We start from the raw sequence: 17537 nt of genomic DNA, 5'->3' as shown, positions 1-17537 counted from the left end.
ATGTTGACAACTAACTGCAGGTTTAAATGACCATTCCTCCACTAGGCACATGTGGAAGATGGAAAAGGAACAATCCTGGCCATATGCTCTCCGCTTAACCAAATTTCCACATCCTTGGACATTAGGCACGGCACAAGAGCGCACAATGCTCTGTAAAATATTGCCATTTGGGGTGGGTAAAATGGAAATAGGACAACACAGAAAACACAGTCCCCAGCTTTACAAGTCTTACATGGAAACATAGAAATTAGACGCAAAAGGAGGCCATTCGTGCCTTCGGGTCTGCTCCAACATTCATTATGATCACCGCAGGTCAACAAGTTCAATACCCTGATCCCGCCTTCCCCCCATATCCCTTTAGCCCCAAGAGCTATATTTGATACCTTCTTCAAATTACACAATGTTTTGGCCTCAACTACTTTCTGTGGTAGCGAATTCCACAAATTCATCACTCGCTGGGTGAAGAAATTTCTCCTCACCTCAGTCCTAAAATGTTTACCCCATATTCTCAAACTATGACCCCTAGTTCTGGATTCCCCCCACCATCGGGAACAATCTTTCGGAATCTACCCCGTCTAATCCTGTTAGAATTTTATGAGTTTCTATGAGATCGTCTCTCACTCTTGTAAACTCCAATTAATATAACCCTAACCGTCGCATTTGGCCCATTGAGTCTGCACCGGCCCTTGGAAAGAATCCCTACCCAAGCCCACACCTCCACCCCATCCCTGTAACTCAGTAACCCCACCCAACCTTTTTTGGACACCAAGGGCAATTTAACATGATCAATCCACCTAACCTGCACATCTTTGGACTGTGGGAGGAAACCAGAGCACCCGGAAGAAATCCACGCAGATGCGGGGAGAACGTGCAGGCTCCGCACAGACAATGGCCCAAGCCAGGAATCGAACCTGGGACCCTGGATCTGTGAAGCAACTGTGCTAACCTGCTACTGTGCTTCCCTAAATCCGCCTTTAACCCCTGAAGACAGAAGCAAAGTACAAAGTTAGCCAAAGGAAGGCATGAATATTGTATTGGAAGTTCTGAGAAGCCCAAGTTTTAGTGAGAAGCTGAAGGAAATTCTTATTAGTAAAGAAATGGTTTGGGGGAAATTAATGAGTCTTGAAAAGAGCTTTAGGGAACGGAACAAAAAGAGAATGAAGTGTGAACAGTCAAGGTACCTTCCCATCTTTCAAACTCTGAAAAACTTATTCTGAACTGATTGGAGAAATTGTCCGAAGTTAGTAACTGACCAGAATACTGCAAAATAATATCCCAAAAATGGTTCCGAATGTTGAAATGCATTTTTATAAATTCAGTGGAATGCACAATTATTCCCCCAAATAAGTCTGGTTTAAATCTTCCAAATAATTAAGAGATATCATAAACACGAAAGGCAGGATTCCAACCAGTGAGAGGCATTCCCAACGGATTGACACTGATTCTACCCCGACTGCTTGTGTCGTAGCCTGTTTAAAAACCCGACAAAATTAAGAGTGAAATTATTACATGAAGTTGCAGAACAATCAGGGCACCCTTGACCACAGATAAATCATTGCTTAGAAATGTGAGCATTATGGGCTAGCACGGTGGCGCAGAGGTTAGCACTGCTAACCTCATGGCGCCGAGGTCCGGGTTCAATCCCGGCCCTGGGTCATTGACCATGTGGGGTTCACACATTCTCTCCGTGTCTGCGTGAGTCTCACCCCCACAACCCAAAAAGATGTGCAGGGCAGGTGAATTGGCCATGCTAAATTGTCAAGAAGAATTTGGGTCCTCTAAAAATTTATTTCTTAAAAAAGAAATGAGAGCAGTGGATGATGAGCAATAAAGTTATTTTATCGCTTCCCAGCTATCACAGAAACTATTGCAACAGGTTCCAAATGCTTTTTGCTAGCTGTATCTCTCTCTCTCTGGCCAAGCCCCAAAACATGTTTCATATCATTCCGTTTACAATCGAAAATCGCAATTAAAAGCAAGAGTGGGATAAATATAAGACAAAAAAGTTCAAACAGTAGTTGGTTCAATGGCAGAATAGATACTTCAAGAGGTAGGTGGCAAGAAGCCTGAATTTTAATGGAAGATTTTAGGCAGGAAATTAAACAAAACTGGGTAGGCAGGCTACAAGACATGAAACCTGATTGGAGTGAGATCGTGAGGAGCAAGCAGGCTCACCTGCCACATTAAATGTAGCAAATGTGGCGTGGGACCCAAAGGCTGGCCAGTTGGCAAAAGGGGGTGCCGGGAAAAAAAAGTTTGAAAAACACTGCCTTAAACAGTACCTTTCAAACCCATGACTGCTACCATCTAGAGGTGGTATGTTCCAGAAACATATATATAGACAAATTCAAAGATGTAATAGTAAGAAGTCTTACAACACCAGGTTAAAGTCCAAAAGGTTTGTTTCAAACACTAGCGTTCGGAGCGCTGCTCCTTCCTCAGATGAATGAAGAGGTATGTAAATGCTCGCATTCAAATGCTCGTAGTCCGAAAGACGTTCTTGTAAGGTGAATTGGATATTCTGAATTGTCCCTCTGGGTACCCGAACAGCCGGCATCTCCACATCATGGCTACCATCTGGAGGGACAAGGGCAGCCAGGTTCGATTCCCGACTTGAGTCACTGTCTGTGACCACTAGGGGATTTTTACAGTAACTTCATTGCAGTGTTAATGTAAACCTACTTGTGACAGTAAAGATTATTATTAAATGCAGTTGTGCATAATCAGTGCTCTGGTTTTGGAACTTCCACGTTCCAGCTCTTGGCACATAGTCTTGAATGTTCTAACATTTTAAGTACTCATCCACGTACTTTTTAAAGGTTGTGAGGTTTCCCACCTCCACTATCCTCCCAAACAGTGCATTTCAGACTCCCACCACCCCTTGGGTGAAAAGATCTTTCCTCAAATCCCCTCTAAACCACCTGCCCCTCACCTTAAAATTATGCCCTAATTGTTGATCCTTCAACGAAGGAGAACAGTTGCTTCCGATCACCCTCAATTTTATACACCTCATCAGATCTCCCCCAGCCTTCTCTGTTCCAAAGAAAACAACCCAAACTCTATCCAGCCTCTCTTCATAGTTCAAATGTCCCATCCCAGGCAGCATCTGGTGAATCTCCTCTGTACCTCTCTAGTGTAACCACATCCTTCCTGTAGTGAGGGGACCAGAACTGAATGCAGTACTCCAGTTGTGGCCTAACAAAAGTCTTCTAGAGTTCCAACATAACCTCCCTGCTCATATAATCTATGCTGTAACTGATAGTGTCCCATATACCATCTTAACTACCCGATTAACCTGTCACATTCAGGGATCTGCGAACAAGCACGCCAAGATCCCTCCATTCCTCGAAGCTTCCCAGTATCCAGCCATTCATCGAGTACTCCTTTGTCTTGTTATTCCTTCCAAAGTGCATCACTTCGCAGTTTTCAGGGTTAAATTTCATCTGTCACTGATCTGTCCAAACCTTCCTGCAACCCAAGACCTTCTTCCTCACTATTAATCACGCTGCCAATCTTCGTGTCATAGAATAGAATCATAGAAAAGTTACAGCACAGAAGGAGGCCATTTGGCTCACCTTGTACACCCAGGTGCCCTTTCTAATTCCACCTTCCTGCACCCGGTCCATAGACCTGCAGCTTAATGCACTTAATGTGCAAATCCAGGTACTTTTTTAAAAAAGAGTGTGTTTGGGGTCTCTGCCTCCACCACAAACTCGGTCAGCGAATTTCAGACTCACACTACCCTCTGTGTCAAAAAGTTCTTCCTCGTGTCCCCTCCACACCTTCTGCCACTTATCTTGAATCTATGTCCTCTGGTTCTAGAATTCTCCAGCAAGGGAAACAATTGTATCCTGTTCATTCTATTTCTTCCCATCAATTTCATCTGCAAACTTAGTTATCAGCCCCCCCAACATTTTCTTCCAGATCGTTTATATATATCACAAACAATTTGGGGCCTCACGGTAGCATGGTGGTTAGCATCAATGCTTCACAGCTCCAGGGTCCCAGGTTCGATTCCCGGCTGGGTCACTGTCTGTGTGGAGTCTGCACGTCCTCCCCGTGTGCGCATGGGTTTCCTCCGGGTGCTCCGGTTTCCTCCCACAGTCCAAAGATGTGCGGGTTAGGTGGATTGGCCATGCTAAATTGCCCGTAGTGTAAGGTTAATGGGGGGATTGTTGGGTTACGGGTTACGTGGGTTTAAGTGGGGTGATCATTGTTCGGCACAACATCGAGGGCCGAAGGGCCTGTTCTGTGTTCTAATATGGGACCTAGCACTGATCCCTGTGGTACGCCGGCCTCGACTCACACAAACAGCCTTCTACCATCACCCTCTGTCTCCTATCACTAAGCTAGTTTTGGTTCCAACTTGCCAAGTTATCCTGGATCCCATATGTTTTTATCTTCTTTATCAGTCACCCATGCACAGACCTTGTCAAAGGCTTTGCTGAAATCCATATAAACTACATCGACAACACTACCCTCATCTACACATCCGATCACCTCCTTGAAAAATTCAATCAAATTCGCTGGGATGACCTCCCTCAGACAAAGTCACTATCTCTAACTGTCCCTGATCAAACCTTGCTTCTTCAAGTGGAAATTATTTTTCTCCAGTAGGTTTCCTACCACTGATGAGAGACTCATTGGTCTGTAATTCCCTGGTTTATCTCTACCACCCTTCTTGAAAAGTGGAACCACACTAGCTGTCCTCCAATCCTCTGGCAACTCCCTTCTGGCCAGAGACGAATAAAAAATTTGAGTCAGAGCCCCTGTCATTTCCTCCTTTGTCTCTCACAGCAGCCTAGGATACATTTCATCCAGACTAGGGGATTTGTCCACTTTTAAGCGCTGCCAATACCAACAACACCCCCTCACTCCCTATGTCAAACTGTTCCAAGTACCTCACAGTTTTATGCTTTTTCATAACAAACAAATTGTACTGTATTGTAATCTCGATCACTAAAATGTTCCCCCATTGCCACCTCGAACTCTTGTCCGGCCACCTTCCCAGAATTAGATCCAGCACTGCATTGTCCCTTGTTTAACGTTCTAAATATTGATATTAAAGCTCTTCTGAATAAATTTCAAGAAATCCACCCCCTCTAAACTCTTTACACTATGACTATCCCAATTAATGTTGGGGAAGCTGAAATCCTCATAATTACCATATTATTATTTTGACACATCTCAGTGACTTGTCTACATATCTGTTCCTCCCTTGCCCCCTGACTGTTTGGGGCCTATAATACATTCCCAGCAATGTGACTGCTCTATTTTTATTCCTACACTCTATCCACAAAGCCACATTTGAAGGCCCTTCCAAGATATCATCCCTCCCTATTGCAGTAACTGATTCCTTAATCAATAATGCAACACCACTTCCTCTTTTCCACCCTTCTCTGCCTCGTCTAAAAATCCTATACCCTGGAATGTTGAGTTGCCAGTCCTGCCCCTCCTTCAAACATATCTCTGTGATGGCTACAATATCACAATTCCACATGTCAATCTAGATAGATACATATATGGAAGATAGGAGCAGCAGGAGGTCTTTTGGTCCTTCGAGCCTGCTCCGCCATTCATCACGATCATGACTGATCATCCAACTCAATAGCCTAATCCTCTGGGTCACTATCCATGTGGAGTTTGCACATTCTCCCTGTGTTTGTGTGGGTTTCGCCCCCACAACCCAAAAATGTGAAAGCTAGGTGGATTGGCCACGCTAAATTGCCCCTTAATTGGAAAAAATGAATTGGGTATGCTAAAATTTAAACGAAAAGCCTAATACTGCTTTCTCCTCATAGCCTTTGATCCCATTCACCTCAAGTGCTATATCCAGCCACCTCTTGAATATATTCAAAGTTTTAGCATCAACTACTTCCTGTGGTAATGAATTCCACAGGCCCACCACTCTGTGAAGAAATGTGTCCTCATCTCTGTCTGAAATGGTTTACACTGAATCTTCAGACTGTGACCCCTGGTCCTGGATGCACCCATCATTGGTAACATCTTCCCTGCATCTATTGTCTCTCGTCTTGTCAGAATTTTTTTAAAATATAAATTTGGAGTACCCAATCATTTTTTTCCAATTAAGGGGCAATTTAGCATGGCCAATCCACCTAGCCTGCACATCTTTGGGCTGTGGGGGAGAAACCAACGCAAACACGGGGAGAATGTGCAAACTCCACATACTGTGACCCAGAGCCGGGAGTCCTGTTAAAATTTTATAAGTCTCTATGAGATCCCCCTCAATCTTCCGAACTCCAGCGAGAACAATCCAAACCTAGTCAATCTCTCCTCATATGACAGTCCCGCCATCCCTGGAATCAGTCTGGTGAACCTTCGCTGCACTCCCTTGAGAGCAAGAACATCCTTCCTCAGAGACGACCAAAACTGCGCACAATACTCCAAGTGTGGCCTCACCAATGCCCCGTACAATTGCAGCAACACATCCCTGCTTCTATACTCGAAACCTCTCGCAATGAAGGCCAACATACCATTAGCCTTCTTTATCGCCTGCTGCACCTGCATGCTTACCTTCAGCGAATGGTGCACAAGGACACCCAGGTCCCGCTGCACACTCCCCTCTTCCAATTTACAACCATTTAGGTAGTAATCTGCCTTCTTGTTTTTGCTTCCAAAGTGAACAACCTCATACTTATCCAAATTATACTGCATCTGTCATTGATTTATCCAGTCGCCCAACCTGTCCAGGATGCTGTAGGATCCCTGCATCCTCGTCACAATTCACCCTCCCACCTAATTTGGTATCATCTGCAAACTTTGAGATGTTACATTTTGAAAAGGACCCATTAATCCCTAATCTTTGTTTCCTCTCTGCCAACCAGTTTTCTATCCAGCTCAACACATTTCCCCCAGTCCCATGCGCTTTCATTTTGCACAATAATCTCTTATGTGGCCTTAACTCATCAGTCTTCGGGCGGCACAGTGGTTAGCACTGCTGCCTACGGCACTGAGGACCCGGGTTCAATCCCAGCCCTGGGTCATGGTCCGTGTGGAGTTTGCACATTCTCCCCATGTCTGCATAGGCTTCATCCCACCAACCCAAAGATGTGCAGGTTAGGTGGATTGGCCGCACTAAATTGTCCCTCAATTGGGGAAAAACATAATTGGGTACTGTAAAAAAAAATTTTTTTTAATCTTCAGTCTTACCTATAATACTCCTAGCATTAAAGTAGAGGCCTATCAACCTCAGCTTACTCTCTTGGAACTCAACATGGCTGAACAACCTCTGTCTCGGTTCCTTCACAATAGTGTGCTATATTGTACTAATGCTCTGACCCCCCCCCCCCCCCCCCCCCCCCCCCCCCGCCAAATAAGTTTAAACACCTCACAAAAGCATTGGTAAACCCACCTGCAAGGGTAGCAGTCCCATTCTGAATGAGGTGCAGACTGTTCCTCGCTTGTACATGTCCCACCTTCCCCAGAAATGGTCCCAGTGATCCAGGAATCTAAAACCCTTCCTCCTGCACTAACTTTTGAAGCACACATTCATCTGCCCCATTCTCCTATTTCTGTATTCACTCGCTAGCACATGGCACACGGTGTAATCCAGAGATAATAACCTTTGAGGGCCTGCTTTTTAATCTGCTGTCTTGCTCCCTGAATGCTTGATGCAGGACCTCATCCTTCATTCTACCTATATCGTTGGTACTTACGTGCACCATGACCTCTGACATATCACCCTCCCTGCTTTAGGATGCACTGTAGTCATTCAGGGACATTCCCGACCCTGGCCTCAGGGAGGCAACACACCCTCCTGGAGTCACGTTGGCGGCTGCAGAAATGCCTGTTTGTTCCCCTAACTAATTAATCCCATATCACTATCGCTCTTCCTTCCTCCCCTCCTGCACAGTCAGGCTACTTATGGGGCAGAAGCTTGGCTCTGACTGCACCCCCTTGAGGAACCAGCACCCTCATCAGCATCCAAAATGTAATACGATTTGAGAGTGGGACCCTAGGACTACATGCCCATTTCTCTTGAACTGTCTGCTGGTCATCCTTCTTTCCTCCAGGCCCTTGAGCTGACTGTGACAACCTCTAATGTACTATTCACAAAACTTGGAACTCAGGTTTTTGCAATTGGGAGCACTTTCTGCATGTGGTTATCTGGGATGCCAGTGTTGTCTGTGACTTCCCACATATGACAGGTCACACATTCCACTTGATTGACCTCACCCCCACGTCTTAAACTTTTTTCCCCCCCCAATTTAGAGTACCCAATTTCTTTTTCCCCCAATTAAAGGGCAAATTAGTATGGTCAATTCACTACCCTGCACATCATATTGGGCTGTGGGGGTGAGACCCAGGTAGACACGGGGAGAAGTGCAAACTCCACATGGACAGTGACCCAGTGCTGGGATCGAACCCAGGTCCTTGGTACTGAGGCAGCAGTGCTAACCCTCGACACATCTATCATAGAATTTACAGTGCAGAAGGAGGCCATTCGGCCCATCAAGTCTGCACCGGCTCTTGGAAAGAGCACCCTACCCAAGGTCAACACCTCCACCCTATCCCCATAACCCAGTAACCCCACCCAACGCTAAGGGCAATTTTGGACACTATGGGCAATTTATCATGGCCAATCCACCTAACCTGCACATCTTTGGACTGTGGGAGGAAACCGAAGCACCCGGAGGAAACCCACGCTCACACGGGGAGGATGTGCAGACTCCGCACAGACAGTGACCCAAGCCGGAATCGAACCTGGGACCCTGGAGCTGTGAAGCATTTGTGCTATCCATAATGCTACCGTGCTGCCTTAAACACACTTTGTCTTACTTGCTAACTTTTCAAATTACTTTGTCTTAAAAGATAATCCTCTTACCTTAACTTAATCTTCTAGTCTAATTGTACTTCTGCCTACTTATCAATTTACTTTATTATGCTGGCTCTGACTTTTACTTATCCCAGGTGGTTCTCAGTTAATATTTTACACGGAATCCAGACTGCATCACAGTAATGCTTACAACAGAACACCAAAACGGTTCCACCAGTTCCTAAACTGCTTCACTCTCTCCGCCAATGCTGCCTGGCCTGCTAAGTACTTCCAGCAATTTCTATCTTTATTTCCGATTTCCTGCATCTGCAAAAAGTATAAAGCAAAAAGTGTAGATACTGGAAGTCTGCAGAGGGATTTGTATAGTTTAAGTGAATGGGCTAGGGTCCGGCAGATGGAATACAATGTTAATAAATGTGAGGTTATCCATTTTGGTAGGAACATCAAAAAGGATTATTATTTAAATGATGAAATATTAAAACATGCTGCTGTGCAGAGTGACCTGGGTGTCCCAGTGCACGAGTCGCAAAAAGTTGGTTTACAGGTACAACAGGTGATTAAGAAGACGAATGGAGTTTTGTACTTCATTGCTATAGGGTTGGAGTTTAAGACTAGTAGGTTATGCTGCAATTCTATAAGGTGTTAGTGAGGCCACACCTTCAATTAATAATATTTACTGTAGCCGGGGGGGGGACAATAGGTGGGAGACTATCCGGCGCCAGGGATGGGGGCCACCAAGCTAGCTGGGTGGGTTAGCTCACGGAAGCGCAGTGGGGGGGGGTGCATATGTTTGGTTTATCAAAGGGGTTGGGTTACAGAGTGTTGTTACTGGGGGGGGGGGGGGGGGAGAGGGGGGGATGTTCTGCTGATGAGGGAGGGACTTGGGCCAAGGGATTGAGAGGAGGTCGGGGGCGGAGACTGCCTGGGGGCGGGCCGGTAGAGACTCAGAGCATGGGCTGGAGGCGGCCCAAAAAAGGGGCTGGCTGATCGGCGAAGGGGGTGTGGGGGGGCAATGAGCCCCCCAACTAGACTGATCACCTGGAATGTTCAAGGGGTAAATGGGCCGGTCAAGAGGGCACGTGTGTTTGCGCATCTTAGGAGACTGAATGCTGCAGGAGACGCACCTTAGAGTAACTGACCAGATTAGATTGAGGAAAGGCTGGGTCAGTCAGGTCTTTCACTCGGGACTGGATTCAAAGACCAGAGAGGTTGCGATCCTGATCAATAAGGGGGTGGTGTTTGAGGCGGGTAGATTAGTCTCGGATGTGGGAGGTCGGTACATTATGGTCAGTGGGAAACTGGAGGGGTTGCAGGTGGTATTAGTAAATGTGTATGCGCCAAATTGGGATGATGTGGAGTTTATAAAGAGGATGCTGGGGAAGATACCAGACCTGGACTCGCACAGGTTGGTCATGGGAGGGGACTTCAACACAGTTATTGACCCTGGCTTGGACCGGTCAAGTTCAAAAACGGGCAGGGTGACAGCAACGGCAAAGGAACTAATAGGGTTCACGGAGCAGATGGGGAGGTGGATCCATGGTGATTTGGACAGCTGAGGGTGAAGGAGTTCTCCTTCACACGTGCATAAAGTATACTCCCGCATCGATTTCTTCATTTTGAGCAGAGCCTTACTGGCAGGGGTGGTGGTGGACACGGGGTACTCGGCAATCACAATCTCAGACCATGCTCCGCACTGGGTTGACCTGCAGGTTAGTAAAGACAGCAACCAGCGCCTGCAATGGAGGTTAGATGTGGGACTTTTGGCTGACGAAGGGGTGTGCGAGCGGCTGAGGAAATAGAACATAGAACAGTACAGCACAGAACAGGCCCATCGGCCTTCGATGTTGTGCCGAGCAATGATCACCCTACTCAAACCCACGTATCCACCCTATACCCGTAACCCAAGAATGTATTCAGAACTACCTGCAGTTCAACGACACGGGAGAAATTTCAGTAGCAATGGTCTGGGAAGCACTAAAGGCGGTGGTCAGAGGGGAGCTGATCTCGATACGGGCCCATAGGGAGAAGGCGGACAGGGCAGAGACAGACCGACTGGTTAAGGAGATACTACAGATTGATAGGAGGTATGCGGAGACCCCAGAGGCAGGGCTTTTAAGGGAACGGCGGAGGCTACAGGCGGAGTTCGGCTTGTTTAGCACAGGGAGAGCAGTGGAGCAGCTGAGAAAGGCGAGGGGGGGGGGGGAGGGGGGGATCTACGAATATGGAGAGAAGGCCAGCAGAATGCTTGCACAGCAGCTTAGAAAGGGGGAATCAGCCGGGGAGATAGGGAAAGTAAATGACGGAGATGGGAACCTGGTTGGAGATTCAGCAGGGGTGAATAAGGCGTTTAGGGATTTCTACAGTTGGCTGTATAAGTCGGAACCCCCCTACAGGGCTGGAGGGGATGAGGCACTTCTTGGGCGGGCTGAATTTCCCAAAGGTGGACAGGGAGCTGGTAGAAGGGCTGGGGGCCCGATCGGGTTGGAAGAGATAGTGGAGGGTCTGAAGGCCATGCAGGCAGGTAAAGCCCCGGGGCTGGACGGTACCCAGTGGAGTTTTAAAAAAAAGTTCTCTGGGATATTGGGGCCGGTGTTGTGCGGATGTTCAATGAGGCAAGGGAAAGAGGGGTGCTGCCCCCAACGATATCACAGACCACAATTTCGCTGATTTGAAGCGGGACAAGATCTCGGAGCTGTGTGGGTCCTACAGGCCAATATCCCTGTTCAATGTGGACGCCAAACTGCTGGCCAAAATTTTGTCCTCCAGGATTACGGATTGTGTTCCGGACGTTATTGGGGAGTATCAGACAGGGTTTGTTAAGGGTAGGCAGTTGGTGGCCAATGTAAGAAGGCTGTTAAATGTGATCATGATGCCCCGGAAGGTAGGGAGGTAGAGGTAGTGATCACAATGGATGCAGTCAAGGCTTTTGATTGGGTACAATGGGACCATCTGTGGGAGGTACTGGGTCGGTTTGGATTTGGGCGGGGCTTTATTGACTGTGTCAGGTTGCTGTATCAGGCTCCTGTGGCAAGTGTACGGACGAATAGGACAACATCAGACTATTTTAGACCGCACCGGGGGATGAGACAGGGATGCCCCCTCTCCCCACTGTTGTTCGCGCTAGCTGTAAAGCTGTTGGCAATTGCTCTGAGAGCCTCAAGGCGCTGATCGGGGGGGGCACACAGAGTCTCACACTATGCAGACGACCTGCTTCTGTATGTATCGGACCCATTCGAGGGGATGGAAGAAATCATGAAGCTTCATGGGGAATTTGGCCGGTTTTCGGGGGTATAAGCTAAATATGGGGACAAGTGAGATGTTAGTGATCCAGGCGAGTGGACAGGAGAGGCGATTGGGAGAGCTGCCGTTTAGATTAGTAGGGGGAAGCTTTAGGTACCTAGGCATTCAAGTGGTGCAGGAATGAGACCGGCTGCATAAATTAAATCTGGCCCGGCTAGTAGACCAAATGAAGGACGATGTTTGGAGATGGGACGTGCTCCCATTGTCATTAGCTGGGAGGGTGCAGACGGTGAAGATGACGGTCCCTCCGAGATTCCTGCCCGGGTTTCAATGTCTCCCCATCTTTATTCCAGGGTCCTTTTTTTAACAGGTCAACAAAGTGATCTCTGGCTTTGTTTGTGTGGGCAAGACCCCACGGGTAAGGAAGGTAATGCTTGACCGGAGTCGGGGAGAGGGCGGGCTGGAGCTGCCAAAGTTTAGTACCTATTACTGGGCGGTGAATATAGCCATGATCAGGAAGTGGGTGGTGGGGGAGGGGGAGGCATGGGAGCGTATGGAGGCGGCTTCATGCAAGGGCACCAGTATAGGGGCGTTTGTAACTGTACCTCTGCCGTTCCCGCCGGCACAGTACAACACCAGCCCTGTGGTGGTAGCGGGCCTGAGAGTCTGGGGGCAATGGAGGAGACATGTGGGAGCAGAGGGAGCATCAGTCTGGTCCCCAATCTGTAATAAGCACCGGTTTGCCCCAGGAAGTATGGATGGGGGGTTCCGGATATGGCAGAGAGCAGGGATTGAGAGGATGGGGGATATGTTTATAGAGGGGAACTTTCCGAGTATGAGGGCGCTGGAGGAGAAGTTTGGGTTGGCGAGGGGGAAACAAATTCAGGTACCTGCAGGTGCAGGACTGCCTACGTAAACAGGTGTCAGGACTGGGTAGTTTCCAGAGGGTGGGTAGGAGAAGGGAGCATCTTGGACATTTACAAGGAACTTATGGGGTCAGAGGAGACGCAGACTGAGGAGCTGAAGCGCAAGTGGGAGATGGGGCTGGGAGGAGAGATAGAGGATGGACTATGGGCAGACGCATTGAATAGAGTCAACCCGTCCGCAACAGGCACAGCTTGATACAATTTAAGGTCGTTCACCGGCTCACATGACAGTGGCCCGGATAAGCAGATTCTTTGGGGTTTGAAGACAGGTGTGCAAAATGTGCTGGAGGACCAGCGAACCATGTCCACATGTTCTGGCATGTCCGTAGCTTAGGGGATTTTGGCAGGGGTTTGCGGATGTCATGTCCAGGTGTTAAAAACAAGGGTGCCACCGAGTCCAGAGGTGGCGTTTTTCAGGATGTCAGAAGATCTGGGAATCCAGGAGAAGAAAGAGGCGGATGTGCTGGCCTTTGCTTCCCTGGTAGCCCGGAGACGGATACTATTCGCATGGAGGGACTCAAAGCCCCCGAAGTCGGAGACTTGGCTATCGGACATGGCTAGCTTTCTCTGTTTGGAGAAAATCAAGTTCGCCTTGAGAGGGTCACTGTTAGGGTTCGCCCAGAGGTGGCAACCGTTCGTCGACTTCTTTGCGGAAAATTAATCGTCAGTGGGAGGGTTAGTTTAGCTTAGGGGGTTATTAAAGGTGGCACCTGTAAGGGAGGGAGACGGCTTTTGCACTATGTTTATAGTTTCATGTACATTATTTATTGTGTTGTTGTTATAATACCAAAAATACCTCAATAAAATGTTTATTAAAAAAAATCTTTTTTGTCACAAGTTGGCTTACATTCACTGCAATGAAGTTACTGTTAAAAGCCCCTAGTCGCCACATTCCGGCGCCTGTACGTGTACACAGAGGAAGAATTCAGAATTCTCAGCTGGTATGGGAATTGAACCCGCGCTGCTGGCCTTGTTCGGAATCACAAACCAGCTGTCCAGCCCACTGAGCTAAATTAGCCACATGGAGTACTGTGTTCAGTTTTGCTCTCCTTACCCAAGAAAGGACGTCCTGGAGCTGGAGGGTGTGCTGAGGAGATTCACTAGATGAATCCCAGAGTTGAGGGGGTTGGATTACGGGGAGAGGTTGAGTAGACTGGGACTGTACTTGTTGGAATTTAGAAGGATGCGGGGGGATCTTATAGAAACATATAAAATTATGAAGGGAATAGATAGGATAGATGCGGGCAGGTTGTTTCCACTGGCGGGTGAAAGCAGAACCTGGGGGCATAGCCTCAAAATAAAGGAAATAGACTTAGGACTGAGTTACGAGGAACTTCCTCATCCAAAGGGTTGTGAATCTATGGAATTCCCTGCCCAGTGAAGCAGTTGAGGCTCCTTCATTAAATGTTTCCAAGATAAAGAGAGATAGTTTTTTGAAGAATAAAGGAATAAAAGGTTATGGTGTTCAGGTTGGGAAGTGGAGCTGAGTCCACAAAAGATCAGCCATGATCTCATTGAATGGCGGAGTAGGCTAGAAGGGCCAGATGGCCTACTTCTGCTCCTAGTTCTTGTATTTTTGACAAGGTGGATGCTGAAATCAAACCTGAAATTAATGAATTTTGTACAATGAACAATATGCTAACTTTGTAATAAATTATAACTGAATATTAATCTCTTTTAAAAAGGTCCAGTTTCGAATAAAAATTAGTCCCTCTTCGGCAGCAATGGATATTCAGTCATCAACAGACCTTTTCTCAACCAAGGTGGCAGCCAAGGAGATCTTGACATCCAGATCTCCAGATTTCCAGTTTCCAACCTTTATATATGGAGGGTCGAGCAAAGTAAGAACGCTTGTGGGTAGACTATAACTTGTATTTAAATTTAAAGTATCCAATTTGTTTTCCCCCCAATTAAGGGACAATTTAGCATTGCCAATCCATCTACCCTGCACATCTTTGGGTTGTGGGTATGAGACGCACGCAGACATGGGGAGAATGTGCAAACCACGCATGAACAGTGACCCGGGACCGGGATCAAACCCGGGTCCTCGGTGCCAGAGGCAGCAGTGCTAACCACCGTGCCGCACCAGGGAGCTTATAGATAGGGTTACAAAAATGAGTCTCCCATTTAAGAACGAGATGAGAAGAAATTATTTCTTGGAGAAGGTCATGAATTTTTGGAACTTCCTTCCCTAGAGAATAGTGGAACAAGGTCATTGAATATTTTAAGAGTTATGGATTCTTTACTAAGGGAGTCAAAGGTTATCGGGGTAGACAGGAAAATGCAGTTGAGGCCACAATCAGATCTGCCATGATCTTACCAAATGGCCTATTCCTGATCCTAATTCATATGTTCATATCATAGAATTTACAGTGCAGGAGGCGGCCATTCGGCCCATCGAGTCTGCACCAGCTCTTGGAAATAGCACCCTACCCAAGGTCAACACCTCCACCTTATCCCCATAACCCAGTAACCCCACCCAACACTAAGGGCAATTTTGGACACCAAGGGCAATTTATCATGGCCAATCCACCTAACCTGCACATCTTTGGACTGTGGGAGGAAACCGGAGCACCCGGAGGAAACCCACGCACACACAGGGAGGATGTGCAGACTCGACACAGACAGTGACCCAAGCCAGAATCGAACCTGGGACCCTGGAGCTGTGAAGCAATTGTCTATGTTCCCATGTAATTTTCAAAAAAGGTGATAAATTTGCCCTGCATGGAATTTGTACCAATCTCAATGAAAGACCCTCTGATCGGCAAACGCAGCACTCCTCACAGCTGCATTATCAATTTAGACTCTGCTTAAATCTGTAGTGGAACTTGATGTGATGAGCCACAAAAGAAATGCGGGTTTTTCCAAATGGTAAATAATGCTTTACTTTTTCTACACAGGTAACTTATAGTGCAAAGCAAATTTTAAACAAGATTTTCCAACATGTTAAGGAATCTCTGTGCTGTCTGGGAGCGCTAAAAACATTAATTGTGTAACTGACAGGATAGGTATGGGAGGGCGGAGTAAACTGCTAATTGCAAGCAATAAATATTCTACTGGATAATCTCAGGTCCAGCAGCAGCATCTGTGGGGCAAGCAAGACAGTTAACATTTCAAGCCGCTATGATCCTGCTTCAGAAGCATACAGGCTCGAACTGGGAACTGTTCTCTCTTCACAGATGCTGCCAGACCCGCTGAGCATTTCCTGTTTTTATTTTGGATTTCCATCATCCACCAGCATTTTGGTTTAATTTTATTACAATAAATTGATGAGGTTGAATTTAGCAGGGAATCTCAAATCCTCTGCATCCTTATATATTCTTGATGGCAGGGCACATTTGGGTCATAAGAATGGATTTTTGATTGATGGTGAGCCTGGGTCAAATGCATTTATGAAAATTTGACAAAGATTAACTGGAAATTAGACGACATTGATCCACACAGTTCTATAAAACAGGGCAGCACGGTAGCAGTGGTTAGCACAATTGCTTCACATCTCCAGGGTCCCAGGTTCGATTCCGGCTTGGGTCACTGTCTGTGCGGAGTCTGCACATTCTCCCCGTTGTGTGCGTGGGTTTCCTCCGGGTACTCTGGTTTCCTCCCACAGTCCAAAAGATGTGCAGGTAAGGTGGATTGGCCATGATAAATTGCCCTTAGTGTCCAAAATTGCCCTTAGTGTTGGGTGGCATTACTGGGTTATGGGGATAGGGTTGAGGTGTTGACCTTGGGTAGGGTGCACTTTCCAAGAGCCGGTGTAGACTCAATGGGCCGAATGGCCTCCTTCGCACTGTAAATTCTATGAATCTAGTTTTAAGTGGTTAAGTTAGTCGTATCATTGTTTTAACAGAGGGAAGTTTTTTTTACATCCACAAATGTTCTCAATGAACCATTTTGACTGGGGGGTAACGCCACGCTTAGGCTCACATTCGCTTCACAGCAAACTCCTTTCCCTGTATTGCCATGGTTCCTTCACCCTCCGCGCACACCACTCCCGAGTGATGTTGCGAGCATGCGCGCACCGAAACCGAGCCGTGCGCCTGCGCACAGGTGGGCCCCGAGCTGCTCGCACGCATGCGCAGCCTGGACGGCGGACCATCTCTGGCCGGAGACGCACAAGGAAAGGGCCCGGCTATTCCTGCACAATAAAATAAATCCCATTTCCCGGCGGAAGTTTGTCTGTGAAGGGTAATATTTCAGCACTCACCCTCAGGAGGTACTGGCATATCCATCGCAACGCCTTTCTTTCTCTCCGCACTTCCAGATATGATGGTTAAACCCTCATGTCATAAATCCAGTGCTCGCGCTCCAACTGCAGCGTCTCCAACCGGAAGGGAAACTGACCGACGGCAACGATTGTGCGACAGTGGGTGTGGTTTACATGGCACATGCGCTGACGTGCCTCGTTGGCCGCCATCATTGTGCGGGGCGTTTGCTTTGACCAACACTCTCGCAACTTGACAAGAATGATGATGAAGCTGATGGTGTATCAGAGGATGTTGGAAAAACTCAGTAGATCAGCCAGCATCAAGCAGTAAGGATAGAAAGCAGAGTTAAAGTGTTGAGTCCTTTTGGCT

At 47.3% G+C, this 17537-nt stretch overlaps 1 protein-coding gene across 3 annotated transcripts in view; it reads right to left on the bottom strand.

The window, feature by feature from the left end:
* The window catches only part of LOC119952858 (calcium homeostasis endoplasmic reticulum protein), a 142838-nt gene extending 125543 nt beyond the window's left edge, over nucleotides 1-17295 (bottom strand). For 2 of the 3 annotated variants that reach the window (XM_038776416.1, XM_038776417.1), the window contains exon 1: nucleotides 17168-17295. In XM_038776416.1, coding sequence (XP_038632344.1) covers nucleotides 17168-17192 — 25 coding nt within the window. In that variant the 5' untranslated portion in view covers nucleotides 17193-17295. The remainder of the gene's footprint in view (nucleotides 1-17167) is intronic. The other variant, XM_038776418.1, reaches the window with a different exon arrangement.
* Nucleotides 17296-17537: the final 242 nt, after the last annotated feature.

Source organism: Scyliorhinus canicula, chromosome 18 (genome assembly GCF_902713615.1).
Source record: "Scyliorhinus canicula chromosome 18, sScyCan1.1, whole genome shotgun sequence".
Lineage (NCBI taxonomy): Eukaryota > Metazoa > Chordata > Chondrichthyes > Carcharhiniformes > Scyliorhinidae > Scyliorhinus > Scyliorhinus canicula.
The sequence above is the reverse complement of the archived record's forward strand: the minus strand, read 5'-3'. Positions and strand labels throughout refer to the sequence as shown.